Source organism: Phyllobates terribilis, unplaced genomic scaffold, assembly GCF_046119375.1.
Source record: "Phyllobates terribilis strain yellow unplaced genomic scaffold, ASM4611937v1 Scaffold_4__5_contigs__length_816908805, whole genome shotgun sequence".
Lineage (NCBI taxonomy): Eukaryota > Metazoa > Chordata > Amphibia > Anura > Dendrobatidae > Phyllobates > Phyllobates terribilis.
In genome coordinates, this window is record NW_027362764.1 from 567,470,233 (window position 1) to 567,497,959 (window position 27,727).

The 27,727-nt window shown below is 39.3% G+C and overlaps 1 protein-coding gene across 3 annotated transcripts in view; it reads right to left on the bottom strand.

Annotated features, from left to right (window-relative positions):
- Positions 1 to 27,727, bottom strand: part of ARHGAP28 (Rho GTPase activating protein 28) — a 203,751-nt gene that overhangs the window by 50,917 nt on the left and 125,107 nt on the right. For all 3 annotated transcript variants that reach the window (XM_073679062.1, XM_073679063.1, XM_073679064.1), the window contains exons 2-5: positions 10,028 to 10,224; positions 8,167 to 8,384; positions 2,796 to 2,883; positions 2,481 to 2,623 (exon numbers count right to left, since the gene is read on the bottom strand). In XM_073679062.1, coding sequence (XP_073535163.1) covers positions 2,481 to 2,623; positions 2,796 to 2,883; positions 8,167 to 8,384; positions 10,028 to 10,224 — 646 coding nt within the window. The remainder of the gene's footprint in view (positions 1 to 2,480; positions 2,624 to 2,795; positions 2,884 to 8,166; positions 8,385 to 10,027; positions 10,225 to 27,727) is intronic.

Here is a 27,727-nt window from a genome sequence, read left to right on the forward strand (position 1 = left end):
TCAAAACAGTTGATGAACGGTGGAACGCAGAGGCAGAGCGACCGGGGAGTGGCTTGGGACCAAGACCAGTGGCGCATTGTCGGTCAAGACCTGAAGCCCAGACTGCGCCAGTCAAGACCCGATGTCCGGACACCGCAGGTCAAGCACCGAAGATCGAAGTCTGAACATCATCCGGGGCCAGACGTCTCCCATGGTGACAAAGAAATGCGAGTGAAGCAGGCCGTTACTTCCAGCTTAGACGCACAGTACAGGGTGTGGGCCGGGGCAGTGAAACAGAAAGGACCACGGCCAGCCAGCATGAGGAGCACACATACAATATTAATTGTAAATGTTCCTGCTCTTATGACAGCTCACTTTGCCTTCAATGACCTGCCTCCTACAGTGGGAAAAAAAGTATTTAGTCAGCCACCAATTGTGCAAGTTCTCCCACTTAAAAAGATGAGAGAGGCCTGTAATTGACATCATATATAGACCTCAACTATGAGAAACAAAATGAGAAAACAAATCCTGAAAATCACATTGTCTGATTTGGAAAGAATTTTTTTTCAAATTTTTGTGGAAAGTAAGTATTTGGTCAATTACAAACAAGCAAGATTTCTGGCTCTCACAGACCTGTAACTTCTTCTTTAAGAGGCTCCTCTGTCCTCCACTCATTACCTGTAGTACTGGCACCTGGTTGAACTTGTTCTCAGTTTAAAAGACACCTGTCCGCAACCTCAAACAGTCACACTTCAAACTCCACTGTGGTGAAGACCAAAGAGCTGTCGAAGGACACCAGAAACAAAATTGTAGCACTGCACCAGGCTGGGAAGACTGAATCTGCAATAGGCCAGCAGCTTGGTGGGGGAACTTGCACAATTGGTGGCTGACTTAATACTTTTTTTCCCCACTGTTTGTTACATAATCCATCTAGTAGTGGGGGGCTAGGTAAAATAGGAGGAAGGTCAGTGAAGGCACAGTGAGCTGTCATAAGAGCAAACAGATGAATATGTAAGCAGAGCACTAGATAGAGTACCCTCCAAAGGCCACCCCGGAGCACGAGCATCTCATTATCTCCAAACTGAAAGTAAAGATTACACAAGAACCACAGGACGGATTTCATCAACCAAGGTATCATATTAATCAGTGTAATGTCACCCACCTGACAGTGTATTTAGTTTATTGAGCACAATACTGCTGACAGGTGCACGTTAAGAACTTTTTGTTGAAAAGCTACGTCAGCGGTCATGTGACCTGTCACATGACTAAATTATGTCATGGAAGGTCCTTTTACACCATCGCGAACCGGCGGGGAGCCAGGACGCATCGCTGAGGAGACCGGGGGCCATCGGAAGGTAAGTATAATGTTTTTTTTAATTTTAATTCTTTTTTTAACAGGTACTATGGTACCCGGGTCTGGAGGAGAGTCTCCTCTTCTTCGGACCCGGGTACCATCCGCACATTGAATCGCTTAATATCCGCATGTGTACATGTAGTCATGCGGATATTAAGCGATTCAATGCAAGTCAATGGCGGTGATTACGCCGCGTATCAGCAAAAATAATGGACATGCTGCGGATTTTTCCACAATGATAATCTGCAGCGGAAATTTCCGCAGCATGTGCACAGCACATGCGGATTATCATTGGGGACCATGGGGCACGTATTACCAACTGGAAACTGTCGTGGCAACATACTATGTGGGAAGTGAGCTGAGGGGGCCATCATACATTGCATGGGCATGTGGGGGTCTTTATACTGTGTGTTGTGCTGAGTGGACCATCATACTGTGTGGGAGGCTCTCGGGGGCCATCGTACTGTGTTTAGACCTGTGGGGTTCATCATACTGAATGGGATTCTGTCGGGGCATCCTACTGTGTGGAGGGGTCATTATGGGGACCTCATAATGTATGTGGGGGTATTGTGTGGATATCAAACTGTATTGGGGGCATCATGGCAGCATCATACAATGTTAGTGGCACTAAGCGGGCATTATATTTTTGGGGGTGCACTATGGGGTCATCATTTTGTTTATGTGGGTGTACTTAGTGAGCATTCACAGTGGGGATATCATACTGTGTATGGGGGGCATTAGACTCTATGATGACCAAGAAAGGGGTACTGTAGTGGATGAGAACAATAAGGGTTTCAATAAGGGAAAAATTACAGTATAAGTGACACAATATATGTTCCTCTACCTGTTTTTAAAAGTTGGGAGGTATGCATATCTGTTACTACACCTATGTGCTGTGTCCCTTCCTACTCCCCCGAATATTTCAATATTGCCCATTGTCTTACATGGGCAATAGAAAAAATGTTTGTACATTGTCTCCTGAACCCAATGATACATATATACTTACTTCATATTCATTCAAGCAGTGACATCACATGTTTCCTATACAAATATTTTATTAGTGGGTTAGAAATACACTATCCAATATCGGCATCACATCTGCTTTCAAAGAAATCTAGCAGATCATAACTATTCTATGGGCACTTACAGGTAAGATACAATCGTCCTTTTTGATTCTTTGGTTTAGCTGTTTCTCTTTATCATCTGTAACAATGGCTTCTGAAAAGGACACTTCAAAAGACAGTTCTTCTGCTACCGCAGGGTTAATTTTTTCTAAAGTGCAGCTGTTAGCTGAAACACAAAGAGACATTTTGAAAATTATACAGAATTATCACTCTTTGATGATAAAACTGATTGTGATGAGTAACTACATATACACCAATCTGATGGAGCATGCGAAGAAGCATCAAAGGAGTGCAATCTAATACTATACAGCAATCTAATACTATACAAGCAAACTTACGAGTGACAGGTTTCCTTAATGTTTTTTTCATCGGGATCGGAATCCCATTTGCTGCAAGAGGGGATACTGGTATGGGTTCAAATGTGGGCTGAAAAAAACACAAAAAACTATTATCATTTATAAGTTTAAAACATTGCAAGCACAAAGGCCCTGATGCATCAATGCCTGTGTTTTGTGCACCTCTATGAAAGGGAATTTGGACTAACGTGTGTGAAATTGCATACTCCTGATGAATTTGGTGCATCTTTCAGGTGGTGTGTGCCACCACAAAACATGTAAGCCAGACAGGACATAAATTATGACAAATTTTTAGATTGTGTTCGGCCATGCCCCTACTGGGAAAAGCTCTGATACTTTTTCAAAAGTTTTTGAAGCTGACTTGGACTGGAGCAAATATTCCAAAAGTGGCAAAATATGTGCACAACTTCCAATTTTATGCCAAATTTCTGACAACAACTGTGTGATGACTCGGGGTCTAAAACTTCTTCTCATATATAAAATTAACCCTATGGCTTATCTCAATTCTAATCTCTAAGGATTAATCCCTTGATGGGTAATAATGCAGTTTCACTGTAAATGGAATAGAACTAACTAGGGTTGGGCCCCCTCTCCACAAAAGACCCCAATAGCAGCTGGGGACAACAATTTTGAATTAAAATAACAATCAATATACATATTTCACTATGGTATTTGCTTTCTCATTCTTCTTGAATCTTATGCAGCTGATAGAATATGCAAAAAGATTTGGCTCAACCAAGCTTTCATGTGTCGCTGTGAAAGAGCCACATCTAGACCTCAAACAATAGGATCAGCTGTTGAAATTCAACAGTCTGACATCTATCCAACCTATATTGGGGAACTAACAGGTTGGATAGAAGTCAGACTGTTGAACGGCTGATCCTATTGTTCGGAGTCTAGATGTGGCTCTTTCACAATGACACATGAAAGATTGGTTGAGCCGAATCTTTTTGCATATATCAGAGTCAGGGGCGATGATTGGACCAACAGCCAATTAATGTGTATGGCCATCTTAAATGGGTTCTCAGGGAATAGGAACAAATAAAAACTTAAAAAAAATATTGTTATAAACTCCTAAATATATTTAATTAGAAAATCACACTCGTTTGTCTAGGGAGTTAATCGCTATAGAATTAAAATGCCCGCCATCCTGTTACACTGACAGAAGCCTGTCCTAGAATCTTAGTCCAGGAGCCTCTGAGCATGTGCAGTAGAAGCTCCTCACCTCTTCCTTCATATATAGCATGATGTGCTTCCCTTATACCACTGGAGATACCAGGGGTGCTGAGGTACGAAGAGGCCGATCGAATTTCTGAGCGTACTGTCTTTCTGAATGACTAAACATTGTACAGCTTATCTCGAGATCGCAGTAAAGGCACATGCTCACCGGCATCTGGCTTAACATTCTAGGACAGGTTTCTCTCAGTGTAACTTGTCAGCGGCCATTTGTACATTGATCACCTCCATAGACAAAGCTATTGTGATTTGCTAATTAAATATAATTAGAAATGTATTTATAATGACATTTCCATATGTTATTTCTTTTTTCTCTGTTCCTGGAACACCCCTGAAGTGTTTCTGAATGTACATAAATACTTATTTAGTATTGTTTAGTACATGAAAGTACAACAATTAAAGGTCCAAAACACAAATTAATTTTCCTCCTAAATCCCTATCTATTTAATGCCATAATCTAATCTATTTTGTAATATACTTTAATTAAAAATGTCCTAAAATTCCCTCACTACACTATCTAACTGCTTTATTTTATTTTTTTACTACTTCCTTTTTTGATGATGCTTCATTTGAGAACCCCAGTGCATCAGAGGGCAGAGGCTGCAATCACTGTCACAGCCTCTGCCCCCTCCCTGAAATGAAGCATCATCAGTGACACCCATTTGAGGGGCTGGGCTAGTCCCTGCTATACTGAGCATGTGTTGGTTATCAATTTTGATGGATGCTCAGTAGATTCTTGTCACTGTGAAATGTGCAAAGTGACAGTGTGCTCTGTCACTGGCTCTGATCAGAAGAAGTAACCAACTGGCAAGAGAGCACACTGTCAGTGAATGCTGTATGAAGAATACCCAGTGTGAAGACCAGCGCCGCACCCGCAAGTGACACTGGTAAGTAACGCTGGTCTCTACAGGTATTCTAACAACGCACACTGACAGTGAGCTCTCCTGCTGGTTGGTTACTTTTGATCAGAGCCGGCGAGAGAGCGCACTGTCACTGAGCATCCATCGGAATTGACAATCGGCGCAGGCTCAGTAGAGAAAGGACTAGTCCAGCCGTTGAAACGGGTGTCATTGATATCACTTTGTTTCAGGGAGGGGGCAGAGGCTGCGGCAGTGACCTAACCTCTGATGATGACTCGTTTGAGTATCCCAGCATGCACTGGGATTCCCAAACAAAACTTCATTAATGAGAAAGTAGTAAAAAAAATAAAGCAGTTAGTGTAGTGAGGGAATGGTAGGGAATTTTAAATTGAGTATATTAGAAAATAGATTAGATTATGGCACTAAAAAGATAGGCACTTAGGATGAAAATGTATTTCTGCTTCAGACCACCCCTTTAACATCCCTTATGCAGTTATTTAATACTGCTTACTCTGTTTATCAATTCCTCTCTATTTCTGACATTTCTGCTTGTTGACCGTCAATCTGTTCTCATCATGTGATGATCACCCATGTGCACAGCTCAAAAGAACAGGAGATCTGAGGAGTGTGCCGAGTCCATTTATGAGTCATGCATCTCTGTGATCATTACTGTGTGATCTTCAGGAATGAAGGTTAAATCTTTAATAGGAGGTTCCCATACAAGCAGAGGTGCTGAGCAAGCAATGGATTGAGGCAGAAAAAGTATATGACAAAATTGTATACATATTAAGTACACAAAAATCCAGTATTTTAATATAATCAATAGTCAATTTTTTAGATAAACCATGAAACTTTTATATGTAAAGCAATAAGGAAAATGTACAATTTTCCATTGTTTCTAACATGGTTCTATTGCAGTTCTATATGAAAACAGTTCCAATAGTAATAAAAATTGTGCAAATGAGGCAAAACATAAACAAATTGCATGCAAAGCACTAACGGAGTGGATTCCTCCCTAAAGTGGGCTATGTCGTGTCACATTTGCAGTTGCATGGAGATTTTAACCAAACTCAAGGTTACATCTGATTTTAGAGTTCCCTTCTCTGTCTGTTCTCCGACTAAAGAGACAAATGTTTCACTCTCAAGAGTCATTCCTCCAACTTCCTTTGCTTTATCAATCCTTCCTGTTGCATTCACAAATATTTTTCTAAAGGAATTCCTGAGTATTAGTGACCAAGTTAAGAAGAATGTGTAAGATAATTTAATGTATAATATGAAGTGGGGAGATATATTGCATCATTACTAAATATAAACTGCATGTTCAAACTATTACAAGTACTCGAATGATACTTCATTTCTAATTCACAATAATTTAATAACAGTAATAAGATTAAGATTTTCCATTCTGAAGCAGATGGTGCAAAATAAGAAATGCTTGCTAGTAAGTCATGGTTATAAGATTACATTTAGGAGATTTTGTTATCCCTTGATTAGGCTTTGATCACACTGTTGTAGGACAGCTAACAAATGAGTAAAAAAACTGATGCATATGGCTTAAAGGGAATCTATCACCAGTTTTTTGACACCTAATCTGACAGCAGGAAAATGTAAAGACAGAAACCCTGATTCTAGTGATGTGTCACTTACTGGGCTGCTTGCTGTAGTTTTGATAAAATCAATGATTTATCAGTAGGAGATTATCACTAGAGGACTAGTAAACCTGCTGCCATGTAGTCCTCCTTATTCAGGAGCTCTGTATAACCCCACCCCCAACACTGATTGGCAGCATTTTTCCTATACACAGAGAGTATGGGAAGTGATGAGGGTGGGGTTATACAGGGCTCAGCATTCAGAGAACTTAATAGATCTGCAGCAAATATAAAACTGATTTTATCAACACTGCAGCAAACAGTCAAGTAAGTGATACATCACTGGAATCAGGAGCTCTGCTCCTACATCAGATCTGATAGCTAAAACCTTCTGACAGATTCCCTTTAAATGAGCCAAATTAATTCAATGGAAAAATAGAAGAAAGAAAAAAGTCTACTTTTGGTTGGGACAATAGGCATTGTTTGCATCTGACAAGAAAATATGGCACGCAAAGCGTTCATGCCCATAATACTCAGCGGCCACCAGTATAGTCCCAAAAAAGTCTATTTTCTAAAAGGCAATATACTGTATATGCCGGGTTATTGATATAACAGTGCAGATAAATGTGTCTAAGGGCCCGTATTCACACTTCCTCCGGTATGCAGAAATACACATGTCACAGATACCTGAAGGTCGAGTAATGCAGGACGCATAGGCATGAGTCAGGGTCTTTTTCACGAACAGTATGATCTAAATGTCATACATTCAATGAACTAATTGAAAATTTGTAATAAATAGTCAAGACGTGCCTTACCCATATAGATCTTTAGTGCACTATCATTTCAATGATATATTTTCTAAACTGATTGTCATAGAAGAAACTTGCAAAAGAAAGTGAATCCTGAACAGTATCTCTATGAATTTGCACACTATTGAGGTCAGTCATAATAAAGAGAAAAATCTCAGCTATTTGACCCTGAAATCAGGGTGTATCAATGGCTTTTGGTGAGCACAGCTGTTTACAGAGATGTGAAAGTCCATATGCTATTAGAAGTACATTGGACAAAAGCTCTTATGTAAAAAAGAACCAGTCCATATGATCTCTGATCCCTACATATCTTATAGTCCCAATTCTCTTATTAGAGATTACAATTTAAAGGGGTTATCCAGGACTATTTTATTTTACTATGGGCTTAAAAATAAACAGGCAGGTAGTTGCTCTGGCACAGAACGGTCACTGACTGCTCCTGCCAGTGATTCTAGTGCTCCACATCAACAAAGCAGCTCTTCCTCTTCTGTTCTGCTCTGTTCATGGGGTGTGACTGCTGGCTCACCGCAGAAAGGCAGCGGTGAGCTGACTGTCAATCAGTATGATTGTGGCAGTAACACACCATGAACAGAGGAGATGTCAGCATAAGCAGTTGAATCACTGACAGGAGAGGTCTGTGACCATTTTGTGCAAGCAGAGATCGGAGCCGGGCACAACAGGCAGGTAGTAACTACCTGCCTATTAGTTTTATGCCCACAGTTAAAAAAATCCTTGTTAACTCCTTTAATAAATGTAACATTGTTTTAACATACAGTGTTACTAGCATAGATCAATAGACCAAGCCAAAAAGAAAAACATCCCCTTAGTACAAGGATAGGTAGCGTCTCATTGTACTTACTGAAGATTCATTAATCCCAAAGATATCGCGTACATCCCTTATTGAATGTTTGTTCTTTTTCCTCATAGTCTGGGTGTAAGAATTGTATCTTTTCTGGACAGCAGCCGCCTGAGTTCGAGTTAATGTGGACAGCAACGCCTGGCTGTCATGTTCCTGAGTACCAGAAATGAGGTTGGACAAGCCGGCTTCTTGGAGCCATTCTGCCTCCATCTCCCCATCTGAAAAACAAGACATAAGTAATAGTCTGGATGTAAGTGCAACTTATTAATAAATTATAAAACTAGAACAAAGTAAATGTAGACATATTGCTCTATATGTATACATGAAAAATAAGTGGTAACAAAACTGAATGAGATTTACCAAGCTAAATGCTGCAAAATTATGGAGAAATTTTGCACCAAAAAAAAAGTTTTTTTATGATTTTCACCATATATATTATTGGGTGGAATTTATCATGATGGGAATTCCTTCATGAATGCCACCGGCGAAACGCGCGTCAGGAAGCGTAGCACTGGTCTGAGGTATGCTATTACTCTCTGTACATATCATGTTCTTATATGGATATCATCTTCCAGCCACATATTTATCACTCTTTGTACTACTATACTCACTTGATTATTATTTGTTTCAGAAAAATGGCACTTTATGGATCTAATGGTACATTTTTGCTTCATACTCTCATGATATACTGTATTTTCATATACTGATGTCCTTTAAGGGTTTGGATGCATTTCATGATATACTAGATATTATATACTTTATTATTGATATCTGCATCCTATTGCACTGATGTACTTTTTCTAACTATTATAATAAGCTTTAACTATATAAAATAACAATATATATGGAACATGATGGTAATGTCTCTGCATAATGATCCCTATACCATTGATGTATGTTTTTAAATTATTTTTTGTGGTAATTTCTCCCGTCTTTTAATTGTATTGAATAAAGGTTATTTATTATATTTCAAAAATTTGGATTCTGTAACTCTCTATAGGTTTCTAAACTGTTATTGATATATTATCATATTATATGTATGTGTATTTAATGCTGCCATAGTAGTCTTATATTGGTACATCATATAGCACTGCATATCCTTACTTCTATATATGAGGACTATTTAGCATTGTCGATTCCAGCTGCCCAGTGAACATTCTACACGTCTGTATTGTCCTCTCCTGCTGCTTATGGCACTTTTCCTTATTGTTGAACCCATGTTTTACTGTGATCTACTTATATAATAACATTCATGTTTTTATAGACACTTTGTCTATTGTGGGCTTATCACTATTTTTTTATTTTCTCTCTCTGGGCCCGTACATCTAGAGCAGATTTCAGTTGTTCAGGGAGGTTATTGGATTTCCCATGGATAGGTCATATATAGTTCATGTATACCTGGATAACATGGAGCACTATTTTTTATAAATGGGTGTGGCTTAGCAGAAAGGGGTGTGGCTCATGAAATGCTGTTTGTCAAAGAATTTGCAGAAATTTGGGAGAAATTTCTGATGCAAATTAAGCCGACCAATAAGTGGCGTAAAATAAGATTAGACCTCCTTAATATGTGCCATATTTGTCAAACAGCATGAATCACTTTGATAAATCTGCCGTATTTTAAGACTATCCAGCCTAAATTTGCCCTGTCTATGAATTAAGACAGTACTGAGAAATATGTTACAGTGCCTCAGTTCTTACAATATGCTTATGGAGCAGTTTTAACTCTTTCCTTTCCAGATCGCTCAGCTTAGAGGATACACTGCTTACCACACATATTCTGGTCATTATGACTACTTTGAACATTTTGTGACATATCAATATGGCTGAAGTCTACTGATGAAAAAAGGACTAACACCCATACCATCCACAGGCTTTACATCCATTAGCAGACTGTCATCTGACCCATTCTCACTGTTCTCTTTGATGTTCTTGAGTTCACACCAGAAATCTTCCATTGATGAGTTGTCCATGGAAGTTTCGGAGACGGATCGGTTGAACACAGGGGTGTGTGCAGATTCATCAGAAAGCATCCTGTTGATTCTTCGGGAATTGCTTTTTCTGGAAGGCAAAATTGCGAATGAGGAATGCAGTAATTCTGCTTGAACAACTTAATGATATCCATCCATTTCCTCTGAATCATGAGAAAGAAGAACAAGTCATCAACACTGCAATTACATTACAAATATATATACATTTATATATATACACAAATATATGTGTAAATATATATATATATATCATGTTAGTGGTTTTCGTTTTATTTTTCTGATCACACAGCTACTTTTGTTGTACACATAGCGTAAAAGGGTTTTTTGGAATATAACAATTATTTTCAAATGTTAGCAATGATTAAAATAAACAGTAAGACATTTTGATATATTTATATTTCAGGACAGGAATTTCAGTAGTTCTTGTTCCTTGACACAAGAGGAAAGAGGTCCGTGTCAAGATGTCATTTGATCATGTGACTAAAGTGGTTTTGTCATCTTCTGTGCTGTGTTTCAAGTCACCCCCCTTCTTTCCTGAAATCTCAGCATGGTGAGTTTTTCCACAGCTTGCTTTTCCATCCCACTTCCTCTCCTCATACCTAGCGAACTGTCATTACAGTAGTAAGATCGTCCCCCTCTCATTATTTTGTAGCCTCCCCCTCTAACTATTCAATGTAACCACATGGCCACGGCATTCTACCTACACAGAAGAGAGCCCATTTATTCTGCGATGACAGCGCCCCCATCCTATTTGTGTTGAGTCATGACTTAGATACTAAGGAGGAACCAGCCACCTCTGAAATGAAAAGGCTATATCCTATGAGTCTTGAATGCTGCAAAAATGAGGTTACATGATGCACCTATGGGGTCGAAATCAAAAAATGTGGATGGCAGAAGGTGGTTCAAATCCATTAGAATTTTTACTGAACGTAAATTAGTAAAACACTCATTGCTACCATTTTGAAAAAAATAATCTTTAATAGAAAAGCTCTTTAATGCAGTGAACAGTTTACCAGACGTTTAGATGAACTCTTTTCTAACAATCCAAGAAAAAAAATCCAGGCCCGCGACAACTTCTGGGCAAATGAAATAATACCATAGTATTTAAGTTTTCTCATTACATCTAAGCATGCATAGAGGTTTGTCTGGAGAGTCTCAATGCCAGGAAACAACCACCGGGGGTCCCACTGCTCAGTATGTCTTCCATTCGGTTGTTTGCTCGAAAGATTATGTCTTCCATTCGGTTGTTTGCTCGAAAGAAACTGCAAAGCTAATGCTTATTTCCCTATAGCCCCCTATTTACATAGAATGTGTCTCTACAGCCCTCCTCCTAAAATCCTATACCAATTATGTTAAGCTTATGTACAGCTTGAAGATAATTAAGAAAGGCAGAATGTGGAGAACGAAATGTAACAAGAGATAACTTGTTTTCTAAACAAATGGAATTGTTTAGGATTCACTGAGCCAGAAAGAAAATGTGATACAAGAAATCTGGAACATTCATTATGAAACCCTTTCCATCATTGTATCATCCATATCCCTGCCCGGATAGCAGCATCTCCATGAAGGAATAGCTCTGCCTCTCATTTCCTTATCCACTTTCTTATTTCCTTGCATAATCAAGAAGGAATGTAACCTCCAGAGCTTTTAAATACTAGGTAGAGCTATTCAACCATCTGTTTCCCATTAGCTTTATGTCGACATTAGGAGAACTAAAAACATGAGCTTTGTGAAAAATTGAGCAGGCATAGAGGTATTTCAGCTGCATGTCATTTAAGAAAGGCACTGCTAATTGGCTATAGATGATAATGTGCCTCGGAATTAACAATACATGTACCAGAGAGTAGGGTCTACTCTATAACCTATCGGGTACCAAAACTCACTTTATATAACCACAGTTTTAAGCATTATTAAATATGGATCGGGCTAAGAACTGATTATTGGTTGTAGCAAAGCTAACTGCTTACACAGCATAATTTTTCAAACTATAACTGTCTAAAGTCTGATATTAAGACTTTCATATTACCCATATAAAGTCTAATATTTCAGTCCAATATCATAGTTAGTCAAATAATTAGTCCATTTATAATGTTATTGACAATTTTGATTATTTCTTGTCATTATGCGATATTTGCAGTTTGATTTGTGTATTGAAAAGATACACATCACTCCACAAGTAGGATACCACTCCTTAGGGCAGAGACAGACTGCCGTGTCTCTCATGTGAGGATCGCATCGTAAACCTCGGACGGGCTGCCTGCTCTCCTGACCTGAGCTTGACAGCTGCATAGAAACATGTCACGCTGTTATGTTCAGGTCAGGAGAGGTGCGGGCCTGTCTGTTCAGTGCGATGCGATTATCGCACGAGTTATACGGCAGTCTGTCTCTGCCCTTAAACCCCAAATCAAAAGACACCATGGTATGCCAAATAAATATGTTCATGAGCTCATATTTCTTTAATGTGAATGCTGGAAAATATATACATGTGGCGTTTTGGTCAGTAAGACCTTCATTAGACTAGAGCTGGCTTGGACTGGCCCACAGAAGAATCATCCGGTGGGCCCTTCTGCAAGAGTGAACCAGCACCCTATTATATGAGCAGTACTTGGGACAATATACATGAATCACTATGTACAGACAGCATCTCATTCATTTAACAATCTACCCAGTTCATTGTTATATAAATTTGTGATTGAGGATAATGTCACATTTGCATGTAGCTGAAAAGGGGGGTCCTGGAGTTGGTTACTGGTGGGCCCTTGGCATCTCAGTCCGACACTGGACCGAAGTGAAAATACACTGATTTCTTATCATTTAAATTTCATTTATATTTTCAATCTGGTTTGATGAAGGCACTGGCTGACACAGGCAGAAGAGGGTCCTTGTGCAAGAACAATATATGGGCCCTTTGCAGTCCAATAGTTCATCATAGCGCACAGTTCCACCTTCTTTGGAGGTGGAAATGAGCCACTTACCTCTTGGGCCCCTGTGTGGCTGCACTGGTTGCACCAATGATATGTCCACCACTGGATGAAAATCTTTTTGATCGAAATATCACTTGTATTTTTTGGACCGCATTCACATTAAAGGCATATTAGCCCTGATTCATCATTTGCATTTTTTTAAGTCACTTTCTTTTTTTTGTCTTCTGGTATTAGTTCCCGTTTTCTGTGCCAAGTTTTTCAAAATGGCACACGTGATTCATGAATTTTGCAAAAAGTAAAAAAGTGTGTTTGGTGACAAAAGTTGCACATTTTGCAAAAATGACATAAAAATTGCACCAAAATTCTGGCGTACTCAAAAATACACCAGTGGGGGACTTGACTAGAGTGGAATTGCACCAATTTTTAAAAAGTCACAATGGATGAATAAGGAAAAACATCTGGAATCGCTAATATCCGCCCACAAAGCGGAAAACAACAACAACCAAAAAAACAGGCGAGTGCATAAAAAATAGACTTAAAAAAAGGTGCAAATAGAATAATGAAATGGGTGCAAACAAAACAAACAAAACTAGACAAATAACAGGCGCAAAGACAATGATGAATCGGGGCCATATCAGCGTCTGAACATATTTATTTGGAGTGCCGTGAATTCTTCTGATTGTTGTCTATTAACTGGGAAATATTTAAACAATTATAAACGTGGAGACACCATAACATGTATGGCCCTATACCCAAAAATTGAAAAAGGGATGTTATTCCAAGAGCCACGCTTGACAATGTGCTGTTACTGCTGTTGGAGCTTAGCCCCATTTACTCGAATACGTGAGATGCAATACTGGACACACCCCATAGGCCATAGGGGCGCTGTTTTGGAAAATCTTGACTATTTCTTTAACTTTTATAAATCAATCAAAATTATTATTAGCTATTTTTTTACAAATTCCATGATTAATAGAGATACATGAATTGGAAAATATTTTATAAAATGTAAGTTTTTCTAGGGGATTCAATATTATTTTTCTAACTGATGTAAAAAACAAATGACTATTACGATGTGCAGTGGACACAATAAAAAAACTATTTGATTTGGTAATTTGGGAAAATCACTTGTAAAGGGAGGTGTAAATGTTTATCATGAAATAAATAATATTATTATTAATTATGTATGTATATAGAGATAGGCTGTTGATGCAAAAATGTGAGAAAAGATTTGGAGAAGAAATTTTTCATCTGCCTAATGAGGGTTTTTGCCTTTTTCTAGATCCACCTTACATAAGACTTTTCACTAGGTAAACCTGGGTCATTTTTTCAATCTTTCTATGCTACTGTGTTTACTTTTTTATGATTGTCGGTCACTATGGCCAAATCTCCATCTAATTCTCAAATAAGTAAATGGAGAAAGACCAGATTCATGAATACTAGAGCTGTTATGAACTATTTAGCTATGTATCACCCCCAAGAAGAACAGCAGTGGGTGGTCCCAAACATTAACCGCCTGCACATCCTGACTCAATTCTTGACATTAGGACCTTTATATGTATTTTGTTTCCCCTGTTGGTGTTCAAGAGAAATTAAGAACATGCAGTAAAGCTTGTGCCGCAATGTGCGTTTCATTATTTAATAAACCCCTTATGGAAAAAATTGCAGACTAACTGGGAATTCTTAGATAACTCAATGCACTTGAAGCTTCACAAGCAGAAAAATCTTGGACCTCTTAACACTTCATCTGACTCACTCAATCACCAAATATGGAAGAAAGTCTTTCATTTCTATGGCTTAGAAGCAAGATTTTTTTAAACTTTTCTATATTGCACACACTATATGCAGACATACAAACTGAAATGTGCATTTATATCACTTTGTTCTGTAGGGATACTGAACAACAATTGAAGTAAGAGACACATCTTCATTTATAGGGTGTTCCCAAAAAGACTGATCACAAGAATGCTCCCCTTAAAATGAGCTTATGGAACAAGCAAATCCACCATATATGTAAGTTCTCTTATACGCACATGCTTATGATATACAAGCCTTTGTGAATAATATTTTAAGCATGGCTTATGTGTGAGCTTTACGTCTGACTGATTACTACTCAGAGTTTAGCACAAGGCATAAATATGCTTTACGATACAAGAAAGAAAACAAACATGGTGACTTCATGGCTATGATTATGTTGAGCTCAGGAATCAGAAAGGCATTTCTGGAACTAATGAAGAAATGAATCATCAGTATAATTTGTATGCTTGTATAAAAATCTCTACCTGAAAAGTAAATATTAACAGTTCCATCATCAAGACATGCCACCCCAGAAATCATTACATCATATTTATATGTATTACTATTCAATGTCATGCTGTATACATTACATCAATAACAAGTAACTAAATATGTCCAACCATCCATCACCAAAATGGAAATAGATCACTGTTTCACTGCCTGACTGATTTTATTTGAGAATACAATGCTTATGCCGGTAACTTGGGCACACACTGCCAATGGATGGACAAAGCAGCCATTAAGTTATGTAACCTTATGTTGCTGTAGAACAGGGATGTCAACCTCAAACCCACAGAGGGTCAAAATGAAAAACTTGGACAAAGTTGTGGGCCAACCAGTATGCAGTATAATGGGCCCCACATGGTCCTCCATAGAGAATAATGGGTCCCACATAGTCCTCCATATGGAATAATAGGCCCCACATAGTTCTCCATACAGTATAATGAGCCCCACATAGTCCTCCATGCAGAATAGTAGGCCCCACATGGTCCTCTATACAATAAAATGGGCCCCACATAGTCCTCCATACAGAATAATAGGCTCCACATAGTCCTCCACACAGTAAAATGGGCCCCACATAGTCCTCCATAAAGAATAATGGCCCCACATAGTCCTCCATACAGAATAATAGGCCCCAGATATTCCTCCATACAGTTTAATAGACCCCACATAGTCCTTCATACAGTATAATGGACCCACATAGTCCTCCATATAGAATAATGGTCCCACATAGGAGTAGCGGTTCTAGTGTCATGGACCAAATATAACCACCCTGCAGGCCAGATTTGGCCCACGGGCCGGAGTTTGACATGTATGCTGTAGAATAATAGTAAAAGAACTATTCTTTTAATTACTGATGCATATGTCGGCCCCGTAAGTTCATTTCCAGGTGCTGAGCAGACACTGTCTTTTCACATTGTCAAAATGTATGTAAAAAGAAAAGGAGAGTCCACTGGCCTGAATACCTGACAACAGGCCTACAGAATGCAGTCAGAGTTACTGCGCCTACCCTGGATCTGTCCTGTAGACCTGAACAAAGATGCGAAGTGGGAGCTGCCACCCATGTGTGGTGATGCGCCCTACTGCAATCCTAAATGCACAAAAAAACACAGACTGATGTAAGCATGTTTGAATGATATATCAAAGAGAACGAGATCAAGCAGATATGAAAAATCCTCCGCAAAAAGACGCATGCAAATTGAGTGCAATCATAACTAAAAACACCAGTTAAGGAAAAAAACAAATAGAAGAGACATCAAAACTTCTTGCCTCAGGCTCATTGTCCACCACTTTGATATTGATGACCTCAGGTTAGGTCATTAATATGAGATTGGTGGATATCCAATCAAGTGAATAAGAGCTAAGATGCAATAGAAGCGGCCACTAAACAGTGTAGGGAGCAATGCAGTCCTAACTCCATATACTATGAGTGTCTATCAGCTGGAGCTGATCACAGCTGATTGGTGGGGTGGCTGTAAGACCCCTGCCAGTCTGATACTGATGACCTGTTCAGAGTATATGTAATCAATATGGAACTATTGGACAATTTCATTTAAACTGTCTCCTGGATGAAAAAAATACATAATCTTACTAATATTAGTACAATGCAAAATACACACATATACTGTATACAGTGGCATGTAAAAGTTTGTGCACCCCTGGTCAAAATTACTGTTATTGTGAACAATTTAGCAAGTTGAAGATGAAATGATCTCTAAAAGGCCTACAGTTAAAGATGACACATTTTCTTTGCATTTTAGGCAAAAAATATATATGTACCGTCATTTTTTTACATTTTAAAAATTACAAAAAGGAAAATGGGTGATGTAAAGTTTGGGCACCCTTGGACATTTGTGTGCTCAGATAACTTTGACCAAGGTTTCAGACCTTAATTAGTCTGTTAGGGTTATTGCTTGTTCACTATCATCGTTAGGAAAGGCCAGGTGATGCAAATTTCCAGCCTCCTCCAACCTTGTGCCAAAAACAAAATCAGCAGCCATGGGTTCTTCTAAGCAGCTGCCTAGCACTTTGAAAATGAAAATAGTAGAGGCCCACAAAGCAGGAAAAGGCTATAAGAAGACAGCAAAGTTGCCCTTTCCTCAGTTCGAAATGTAATTAAGAAATGGCAGTTAACAGGAACAGTGGAGGTCAAGATGAGGTCTGGAAGACCAAGCAATTTCAGTGAGAGCAGCTTGTAGGATTACTAGAGAGATAGATCATAACCTCCGCTTGACTACAAAAGACCTTCAGAAAGATTTAGCAGAGTTGTGGTACAATGTTCTACTGTTCAGAGACACCTACACATATATTGCCTTCATTGAAGAGTCATCAGAAGAAAACCCCCCCTGCATCATCATCATAAAATTCAGTGTCAGAAGTATGCAAAAGATCATTTAAACAAGCCTGATGCATTTTGGAAATCAGTCCTGTGGACCGATGAGGTTAAAATAGAAAACTCTTTGGCCACATGAGAAAAAAGGACACAGAATTTCAATCATGCTTTGGGATTGTGCTGGAGCCAATTCAACAGAGAACATTTGACAGTTAGAGGGAAGAATGAATTTAATAAAATTTTAACAAATTCTTGATGGAAACATAACATCATCTGTAAAAAAGCCGAAATTGAAAAGAGTATGGCTTTTACAAATGGATAATGATCCTAAACACACGTCAAAATCCACAATAGACTACCTCAAAATGTTTTTACACCTTCACAGTCCCCTGATCTGAACATCATTGAAAATCTGTGGCTAGACCTCAAAATAGAAGTGCAAGACGACCAAGGAATCTCACAGAACTGGAAGCATTTTCCAAAAAAAAATGGATGAAAATCCCTCAAACAAGAATTGAAAGACTCTGGGCTGGCTACAAAAAAGCATTTTTAGAAGCTGTGATACTTTCAAAAGGGGGTGCTACTAGGTTCTAACTATGCAGGGTGCCCAAAATTTTGCATCTACCCATTTTGCTTTTTTTAAAATGTAAAAGAGGACAAAAATATATATATTTGCCTAAAATACAAAGTAAATGTGCTATCTTTAACTTTAGGCCTTTTAGGGATCATTTCATTTTCAACTTGCTTAACTGTTCAACTGTTCACAATAACAGTAATTTTAACCAGGGATGTACAAACTTTTACATGCCAGTGTGATAATATATATATATCGCTGCTGTAAAAGGGACTGAGATTGTATACAACAACACTAAAACCTAATTCTTGGGTGTAAACCAAAAATGATTGTGTATAGAGTATGGTGTATAGTATAGTGTATTACAGAGCAATACTTATTTGCACATTAGTATTCCTCATATAGCTTGTTTTATGCAATTTAAAAAAATGACTGTCAAGTATTTCAGCATATATGAGTGATTAGGTTACTTTAAGATAACTTTTAATATTCTTGATTGGTCATTGTTATAACCACTCAATGTAGAAGCATTCATTAATGGAGCTCAATGACAAAGTGGTATATAATGGAAAATACAATTACTAACATGCAGTACCTTGTTCAAAGCATACTGCACATCATAGTTACAAAGCACCTAAATCTACCTATATGTAAGGAGGGTAAACTATGTGCTCCTCCTCCTATTGCTTAAAAAAGTGTTTTCTTTGCATTGCATGTTATTATTTACTTGTAAATATATTGACGATGTGCTGTTTATACTGTATTATATTGTGAAGAAGTATTGTGCCCCTTAAGATCACTGGTTTGATGGTATGGTAGGCCATGGCATACAGTGGCACCACCTTGTCCTGTCATTGAGGCTGGTGAGTGAGTACTGGTGTCCTGGACTTTAGCCGCTGCAAGAGGTGCTAGTCTCAGTGTGGGCCTAAATAGGGCTTAGTGCTAAAGGCCCTAAAGGCCCCATCACACTTAGCAACGCTGCAACGATCCCGACAACGATATGACCTGTCAGGGATCGTTGCTGCGTCGCTATGTGGTCGCTGGTGAGCTGTCAAACAGGCAGGCTCACCAACAATCAGGGGAGCAGCGACATCGTGGAAAGAATCTTTCCACGATGTCCTGCTCCCGGTTACCAGCCTGCTGCTGAAGCAGGAGCAGGCTGGTAACCATGGTAAACATCGGGTTACTAGGGGCACACACGCACCTAGTAACCCGATGTTTACCATGGTTACCACTCTGCTACAGTGAGCGGGAGATTACCGCTCACTTTAGCAGGCTCGTAACCATGATAAACAACGGGTTACTAGGTGCGCGTGTGGCCCTAGTAACCCGATGTTTATCATGGTTACCAGCCTTATCGCTGTTCCCACTGGTCACACACAGCGATGTGTGCTGACCAGCGGGAGGGCAACGACTAAAAAATGGTCCAGGACACTTTGCAGCGATTAGCGACCTCACAGCAGGGGCCTGATCGCTGCAAAGTGTCACACATAGCGACATCGCTGGTGAGGTCGCTGTTGCGTCACCAAAACCGTGACACAGCAGCGATCTCGCTAGCGATCTCGCTATGTGAGACGGGGGCTTTAGACAACTTAGAGCTCTGTCAGACAAACTGTGCTCAGTTGAGCAACCATCGATCAACTGATAACACAGCTATCTCTGCTGAACATCATGAGTTTTCAAAGGGAAATGCGGAGAAAGCTGAGGCCAGACAGTTTGGGGAAAGTAGAAGGCCCTTGTGCACATTAGACTGTCAGCTGATCATGGCCATATAAGCAAACTCAGACAACTTTAGTCTAATGTAAGTGGGGTTTTAATATTGGAAAGCTATACTCTGATGCTGATTAAAGCACGAGTAACCTGAAGGCTGAAGGGACTTTTTCATGAAAGAGATTTGGTAAGCTTATTTATCTTAAAAGAGAGGCAGAGGGCTGGAGGCCACAGTAAGTGACAAGAAAGTTGTGGAAATCCTAGATAATGGAACATGGATAACTGGTGTACTTTTTTGGGATCTATAAAATAGAGGTACCTTTGAGAAATCACCTAGCAAGGTCTAGTGCAGAAGGTGACCCAACTGAGAGAATTGTCGCAATTTAAAACATTGGGCTGGAATATTCTAGTCACAAGAAGGGATAACTTATAGGCCTATGTTAGGGATGTTGATGAAGCAGTGTAGGATTAATGTACTGTCTTGATCCAAACAATACTTCCCTATGCTGGAGGAATTACGGGCTACAAGGAAGCTTTCTACATATGTTTTGGGAATGCCCTAAACTCCAAAAACTATGGAAACAAATTTCTAAATTGATTAATAAATTGAACAGTAATCCAATAATTTTGTCACCTCAAATGGCACTCTTGTCATTAGGTATGGAGGATATAAACCCTTCAATAAAACCTCTCATCATACACGTGCTACTAGTGGTTAAAAATTCTATAGCATTTAATTGGAAATAAGAAGACCCTCCTCTTTATTCAGTAATAGAAGAAAGAATTAACTTCCATAAATCTTTCGAATTCAGGTTTGCAATTAATAATGACTGCCTGGTTAAATGTTCAAAAAAAAGGAACTGCTGGTCTAACCATTTTCCTGATATAACTTGATGGATATTGATGATCAAAACATTCCTCATTATAAGTAAATTAAACAATATTGGACTATTGTAGTTAATGATTTTGTATGCAGTTTCCTAATATAAGGATTTTGTTGTTCATTTGTGATTATTTTTTGTTAATTTTGTAATCCTACTACAATCAGAACTATTTACCAATTAGAGTACTTCTCCAAAAGTACCTTTTCTTTCCTGCACTTAACCCCTCCCTACCTTCCTTCCTCCCCTCTTCCATTCATGTATACCCATATGTTTTGTATTTAATGTTTAAAAGTTAATAAAAATCATTGGAAAAGGATTAATGTACTGTCAACCTTATTAGGGATTAATTTTGGAGATTCTTCTGGAAGATATGGGAAATTAGTCTAGAAGAGAGACTGGTTTGGGTTGTAGAAATGAACATGTTACCCCTAGTGAGATTACCACTGGATCCTAGTGGGATGTCAGCTTGAGAATGAATCGTGGCCATTGTGTAGCTGGAGATTGACTACCCTGAGGCAAGTAAAGTGACCTGGATAGTTCAGCCTGTTGTATAGTGGACTAAACAGGAGGAGTTGGAGGTGTCAGTTAAGAAATGGTTTTTAACAATAAGGCCTAAATAACCCTCCTACTTTATAAGTGTGTAAGTTAATATTGGCCTGCAGATTTATAGCATTGGTCAAGTTAAAATCTAGAACATTCCAGTACTTAGCTACTGCCAAGCACTTTAGTGTCATCTAGTATTACAACCATCCAGCTACTCTAGCCATAAGTGTGAACCATCAATTAGTTGAAAAATTACAAGAAATAAAGTAATGTCTTCTGTATAGCAACTCTGATCTGCAGTTGTATAGTTAAAGGGGAATCCTCAACCACAATTTTAAATATATCCTTCTGAACAAGATGGAACCTTACAGGAATTCATCAAACTCGGCATTGTTGTGTTATGTAAGACTTACCGTATTTTTCGGACTATTAGACGCTCTTTTTTCCTCCAAAATTTTGAAGGAAAGTGTGTGGGGGGGGTGTCTTATAGTCCGAATATATATGTTTACTATGGCTGTGGGTGGTGGGGCGTATGGGGGGAACGGCAGCGGGGAATGAGCAGGGCACAGGAGGCAAGAGCCGCCTGCTGCAGCCTACACTGTGCCAACTGCTTAAGAAAATGAATATTCACTGCTCCCCACGCCCATGGGCGTGGAGAGCAGTAAATAGTCCATTTTCTTAATAGCGCGCACACTTTACCCACAGCGCGGCTACTGCTGCGTTCGGCGGTCATGTGTGCCCACTATTGAAGACCATGAATATTCACTACAATCCACTCCCATGGGTTGTAGTGAATATTCACGCTTTTTAATAGTAGGCACACGAGACCGCAGAGCCACAGCAGGAGCCGCGCTGCGGATACAGTGTGCGAGCTATTAAGGAGACTGAATGGCCACTGCTCCCCACACACACAGTCCCGGCGTGGAGAGCAGTGACTATTCCGGCACAGCATCTCACAGTGTGAGGGTGCATGGCAGTGATGCCATGCGCGGCTCACACAGTGAGATCAGTGTCAGGAGTAGAGCGGGACGCAGCGCTGGAGCAGAGAAGGAGGTGAGTATAATTGTTTTGTTTTTTTGTGTGCAGCGTGATGGGGATCAGAGGGTGCCAAGCATACCAGGATGGAGGGGTGCCATGCATACCAGGAAGAGGGATGAGGGGTGCCATGCATACGAGGAAGAGGGATAAGGGGTGCCATACATACCAGGATTGGGATGAGGGGTGCCATACGTATCAGGATTAGTGATGAAGGATGCCATACATACCAGGAAGAGGGATGAGGGGGGCCATGCATATAAGGATGAGGGATAAGGGGTGCCATACATACCAGGAAGAGGAATGAAGGGTGCCATGCATACCAGGAAGAGGGTTGAGGGGGGCCATGCATACCAGGATGAGATGTTCTATGCATACCAAGATGAGGGGGGCCATGCATACCAAGATGAGGGGGGCCATGCATACCGGAATGAGGGGTGCCAGGCATACCGGGATGAGGGGGGCCATGCATACCGGGATGAGGGGGGGGACAATGCATACTGGGATGAGGGGTGCCACGCATACTGGGATGAGGGGTGCCATACATACCATGATGAGGGGTTCCATGCATACCAGGATGAGGGGTGTCATGCACACCAGGATGAGGGTGCCTTGCATACTAGGATGAGGATCAGGGGATGCCATGCATACTAGGATGGGGGATTGGGGTGCCATGGATACCAGGATGTGGGATAAGGGGTGCCATGCATATCAGGATGGGGATGAGGGCCACTTATAACAGGATGAGGGGGGCATATATAGGGCCATATATACCAGGATGCCAGGATGGGGGATATTAGTACAGAATTGGGGGGCATTACCCCAATAACAATGTCAGCAGCAGACTCCCTCCTCCTTAACAGTGCATCATGACCAAATTTTTTGCTTACATTTTTTTTTCAGTTTTCCTCCTCTAAAAAGTAGGTGAGTCTTATGGTCCTGTGTGTCTTATAGTCCAAAAAATACGGTACACTAATGGTACACAATCTTATGTAACCTTTAGCAGTAACTTGATTTGTTTTAGTAACCTAGATATAAGGATTTCCATATACATTGATAGAAAAGAACCCATAAAGTTTGACCCCAGCAGTATATTTATCTGTGTATTCATGAAATGGTTCTTAGGATCCAGACTCTCTTTATACACCTGCAAAGTTTGCACATTTAATTTTTTAAATAAACTAATTTTTTTTTGAGTTTTACAATATGCATGTGTAATATGGCAATGTAACAGTCATCTACATAAAAAGGTAATGTACTTAAATTTGAAAAAAAAGGATGGCAAATGCATGCAATATATGAAGATTGTATATTAAAATACCACAAACATTAAATTTCATACTCTTTCTACATGCATGTAGAACGAGTAAAAATGTTTGGGTCGACTACCTGGAAAGACCAGAATCTGGAAGATAGTTTTCAGATTTTGACCTTGAAAAGTTAACGTAAGTCACCAAAGCGGATCTACTACCCTTTTTCTACCATAAAACCAATGTTAAGAGCAGCCAACAAAGTTTGTTTAATGTAAACACACCAGATCTGATGCATCTCCTTTGTATATGTTTGTCATGTATATAATTTAGACAATAATGCTAATTACAGTATTTAAGCATTAAAGGAATGTTGTTCTGTCCTGCTTGGCTTTCTTGTTATATCTGAGCAGCCCACAAGGTCAAGTAGAGAAAGGGTTACATGTCTCTTTTCTAATTATTTTGCGTTCCCAAGCTTAGAGGTCCAAATAGCTGGTCTGGATTTCTCTTCTTGTTCTGAACTCATCATAGTTACAAGCTTTCATCAGTTTTCACTTACTCTGCTGAACGCAAGTATTGGAGATCTTAGGCTTCAATGACATATTTGTACTATTAAGAAATTCATTGCTGAGTGATTAGCTAAACTTGATCTGCAAATGTACAATGGTTTCGGCAATGTACAAAAAGTTCAGCAGAGACTAAAGCAATTGGTGCTGTCGAAAAAATAATCCAGTATTTATGCAAGGTTGGAAAACACATATAACCCATAACACAAGGCCTGCAATTAATTGTAATATTTGTATTATTGCATCAAGGAATATTGGAAATTATGGTTGATTTTTCATGAATAGACCAACATAATGGTAAACTTTCGTACAATTAGAAACCATTAAAATTAGCCCACTTAGATAGTACTAAACTTGGCAGGTGGTAATTGGGTAAAAGTGGCTTGTGCAAATAACTTTTCAAAAAACAAAACAAAAAACAATTCCAGGATATCCATTCTTCCAATGTCATACCAAGCCATTTTCCATTATAGTCTGGTATCCAAGGGGTAACAATTCTCCTTGCGGAGAGTGACATGTTAAGCATGTCACGGTGAGGAGACTTTTAAAGCAGCAATGCTCCTCTGGGACATATGCGAATTGTCTCTTCAGAGAGGAAGAGGACTAGAACTGAGATTCTGGTTTTGGCTTATATCTTAAGTCATGTGATAAGGCTCGTTAAAGGGTCACTATTGACTTTTAGGATTGCTACTTTCTGTAGGTGGCACTAGAGTTCTATTCCTCTTCCTCTCTTCCTCTCTGAAGAGACAATTTACATTATAAGAGCTGAGTGTGCTCACTAAAACCTATAATTAGAGTTCTTGTATACATGGAGGTCTTAGATGTTGAGATCCTTCAAATCAGATATTTATAGCATGTAATGTATGTATTTCATGAGGGTTTGTTTGCACACTACAGTATACCATGCATACATTTATAAATACTAGTGTTGGGTAAAAAAAAACTCAGAGTACCCTGGTCCAGTGGCCATGTTGGTGGTTCTCGGCTGCCGGTCCAAAGTACTGCAAACTTCCTATTACATGTGTTATCTCTGGCGCCTCTTCTGATTAGAAGGCCTCTCGATGGCACTTTGTTGCAGCGTGATGCACGCCGTCTAATTAGAAGAGGCGCCGGGAATGCTGCATGTAGTTGTAGGTTCACAGTACTCTGGTTGTCCATCGACTTTCAAAGTGGCCAATGGATTAAGGTCCTGCAAATCTTTTTCACTTTTTTTCTCAGCTCTAAACTCAACTCACCCTTAAAAGCATTTCATGAAGTATTTTAGGTCAAAACACTAATTTTAGTTGCAATGGCATCATAGTCATTGGCCTTTCCTGCTCAAGTACATTCCTGTAATTCATTCTGTCAAGGTGCCATTCACTGAAGAGTAGAGTGAACGCAAGTGCAAAAGTGCAAGAAGTCACATAATTTGCTTGGATCTTTTACTAATCAATTAAATATATAATGAAAGCTCTGCAGTTACCCTTGTGTAATTCAGTCTCTTGTATATCTGGACAAGTGACACAAAATCATATTGAAACAAAAATATACATTTTCCTGTAACACAGTGCCAAGCGGGTATTGTTTTCCGAAATGTCACCGGAGGGTAAGGAAACTTTTCCAAGATTACAACTAGATAACCTTTAAATGAAGAGCTAAGCACTCCTCTCCAAACAACAATAACATAATACTATAAAACAAAGCCTGTTCTGCTCCTGAACACACGACACAGACACATAAACCACACACTGTATATGCATGAAAGTAGACTCTATTCACTCACATTTTCACTATATCTACTGGGATGTCCATTTACTACAGTCTTATCCAGACTCCTTCACATGCATTAAGGCAATATTTATAAGGAGTCAATTCACTTAGGGTTAGTAAAATGTTCTACCAAGTTATTTTTTCTTGTACAAGAGAGGCTTTGTTTTTGGAAAAAAGCTGAACCATTTTAAAAAATTCCAAATAAACCTTTAAGGACAATTAGGACATTCAGGACTATTTTAGAAATATGTTTTTGACACAGCACAGATGAGCTTTGTCCAAAACGCGTGGGCACGTACCCTAAGAGTTAGGTGGCATTTCCACAATTTGCAAGGTACGCACGTTGAGAAAAATAAGCCTACGTGGATATTGTGAGTTTCTTTTTTATGTCATAATTCAGACTTTATTTGCGAATGCTTTAAGTGTAAAAATGTGCTTTCTTGTATTGCAGAATAGTTGCACATTTCAATTACATTCATGCATTTACCAATCTAAGCAACTCTAAAAAGAATATAAATATGCATATACAAGACTCCCGACTTTCTACACTATATGGAAATACATGTTGTCAGAGCTGACAGACACTGATAAATTAGAAAAATGTAGACAATCAAGAATCAAGAGATAAAGAATGTAAACATAAAGGTAAAACTAATCTCATGTGCTGAGAATAGATATGTCAGACAGCAGGTTTGTTGGGTGTTTTAGCAAATTGAAACAAAAGTCAAAAAGGTGGAAAATCTCACAAAATAAAAAAACTTTGCAGCATTGTCCATATTTTTTTTAACTCAGTTATGCCATTTGAGTCCCTATACAAGTGTAATGAGTTTTATGGATTTAGGCTCATGCATGGTTAAACCATACAATAAAACACAATGGGAGGTGTTAAAGGCAGGTCTTGGCTGTAGCTCACCTCAACCTGTAAGTCTGCTCCATACGCCCGCTAATGGGTGTATGTTGGTAAGAAGTTAAAGAGGACCTTTTACCAAATTTTCATTTTAAACTTGACACATGAAAAATAAAACATTTTCAGTTATTTTTTTTTTTAATTTTGACTATCTATGCAGTGATATTAGCTATCAAGGTATTTGGCACCTAAAGAGTTAATTTACTTTAAGGCTGTGTGCCCATGCTGTGGAAATTTCCGCTGCGGATTATCATTGCGGAAAAAAACGCAGCACTACAAATGATTTTGCGGAAGTGCTGCGTTTTTGCCGCCATTGACTTGCATTGGAACGCATGGAATCCGCATCACTGGATCTATACATGCGCATTCCATGCGTTTCAATGTGCGGATGGTACCCGGGTGTGGAGGACAGGAGACTCTCCTCCAGACCCAGATACCATAGAACTTATAAAATAAAGAATAAAATAAAAAATAAATATTATAAATACCTTCTGATGGCCCCCGGTGTGCTTGTCTTTGCTTGCCCGCAGATCGCGGTGGACTGAAGGACCTGCGCTGACGTCATTTAGCTATGTGACGGCAGGTCCTTTAGTGTACCGCAAACTGCCGGCAAGCCAGGACGGATCGAATAAAGATTGCGGGGGCCATCAGAAGGTAAGTATATATTTATTTTTTTATTTTTTACCATTCTTTACAGTCACACTATATAAATCCATGCCGTTTGCATGGATTTATATAGTGTGACCAAGTTGTCAAGCACTTTTCCAAGTGATGCTAAAATCGCTTGGAAAGCGCTTGTCA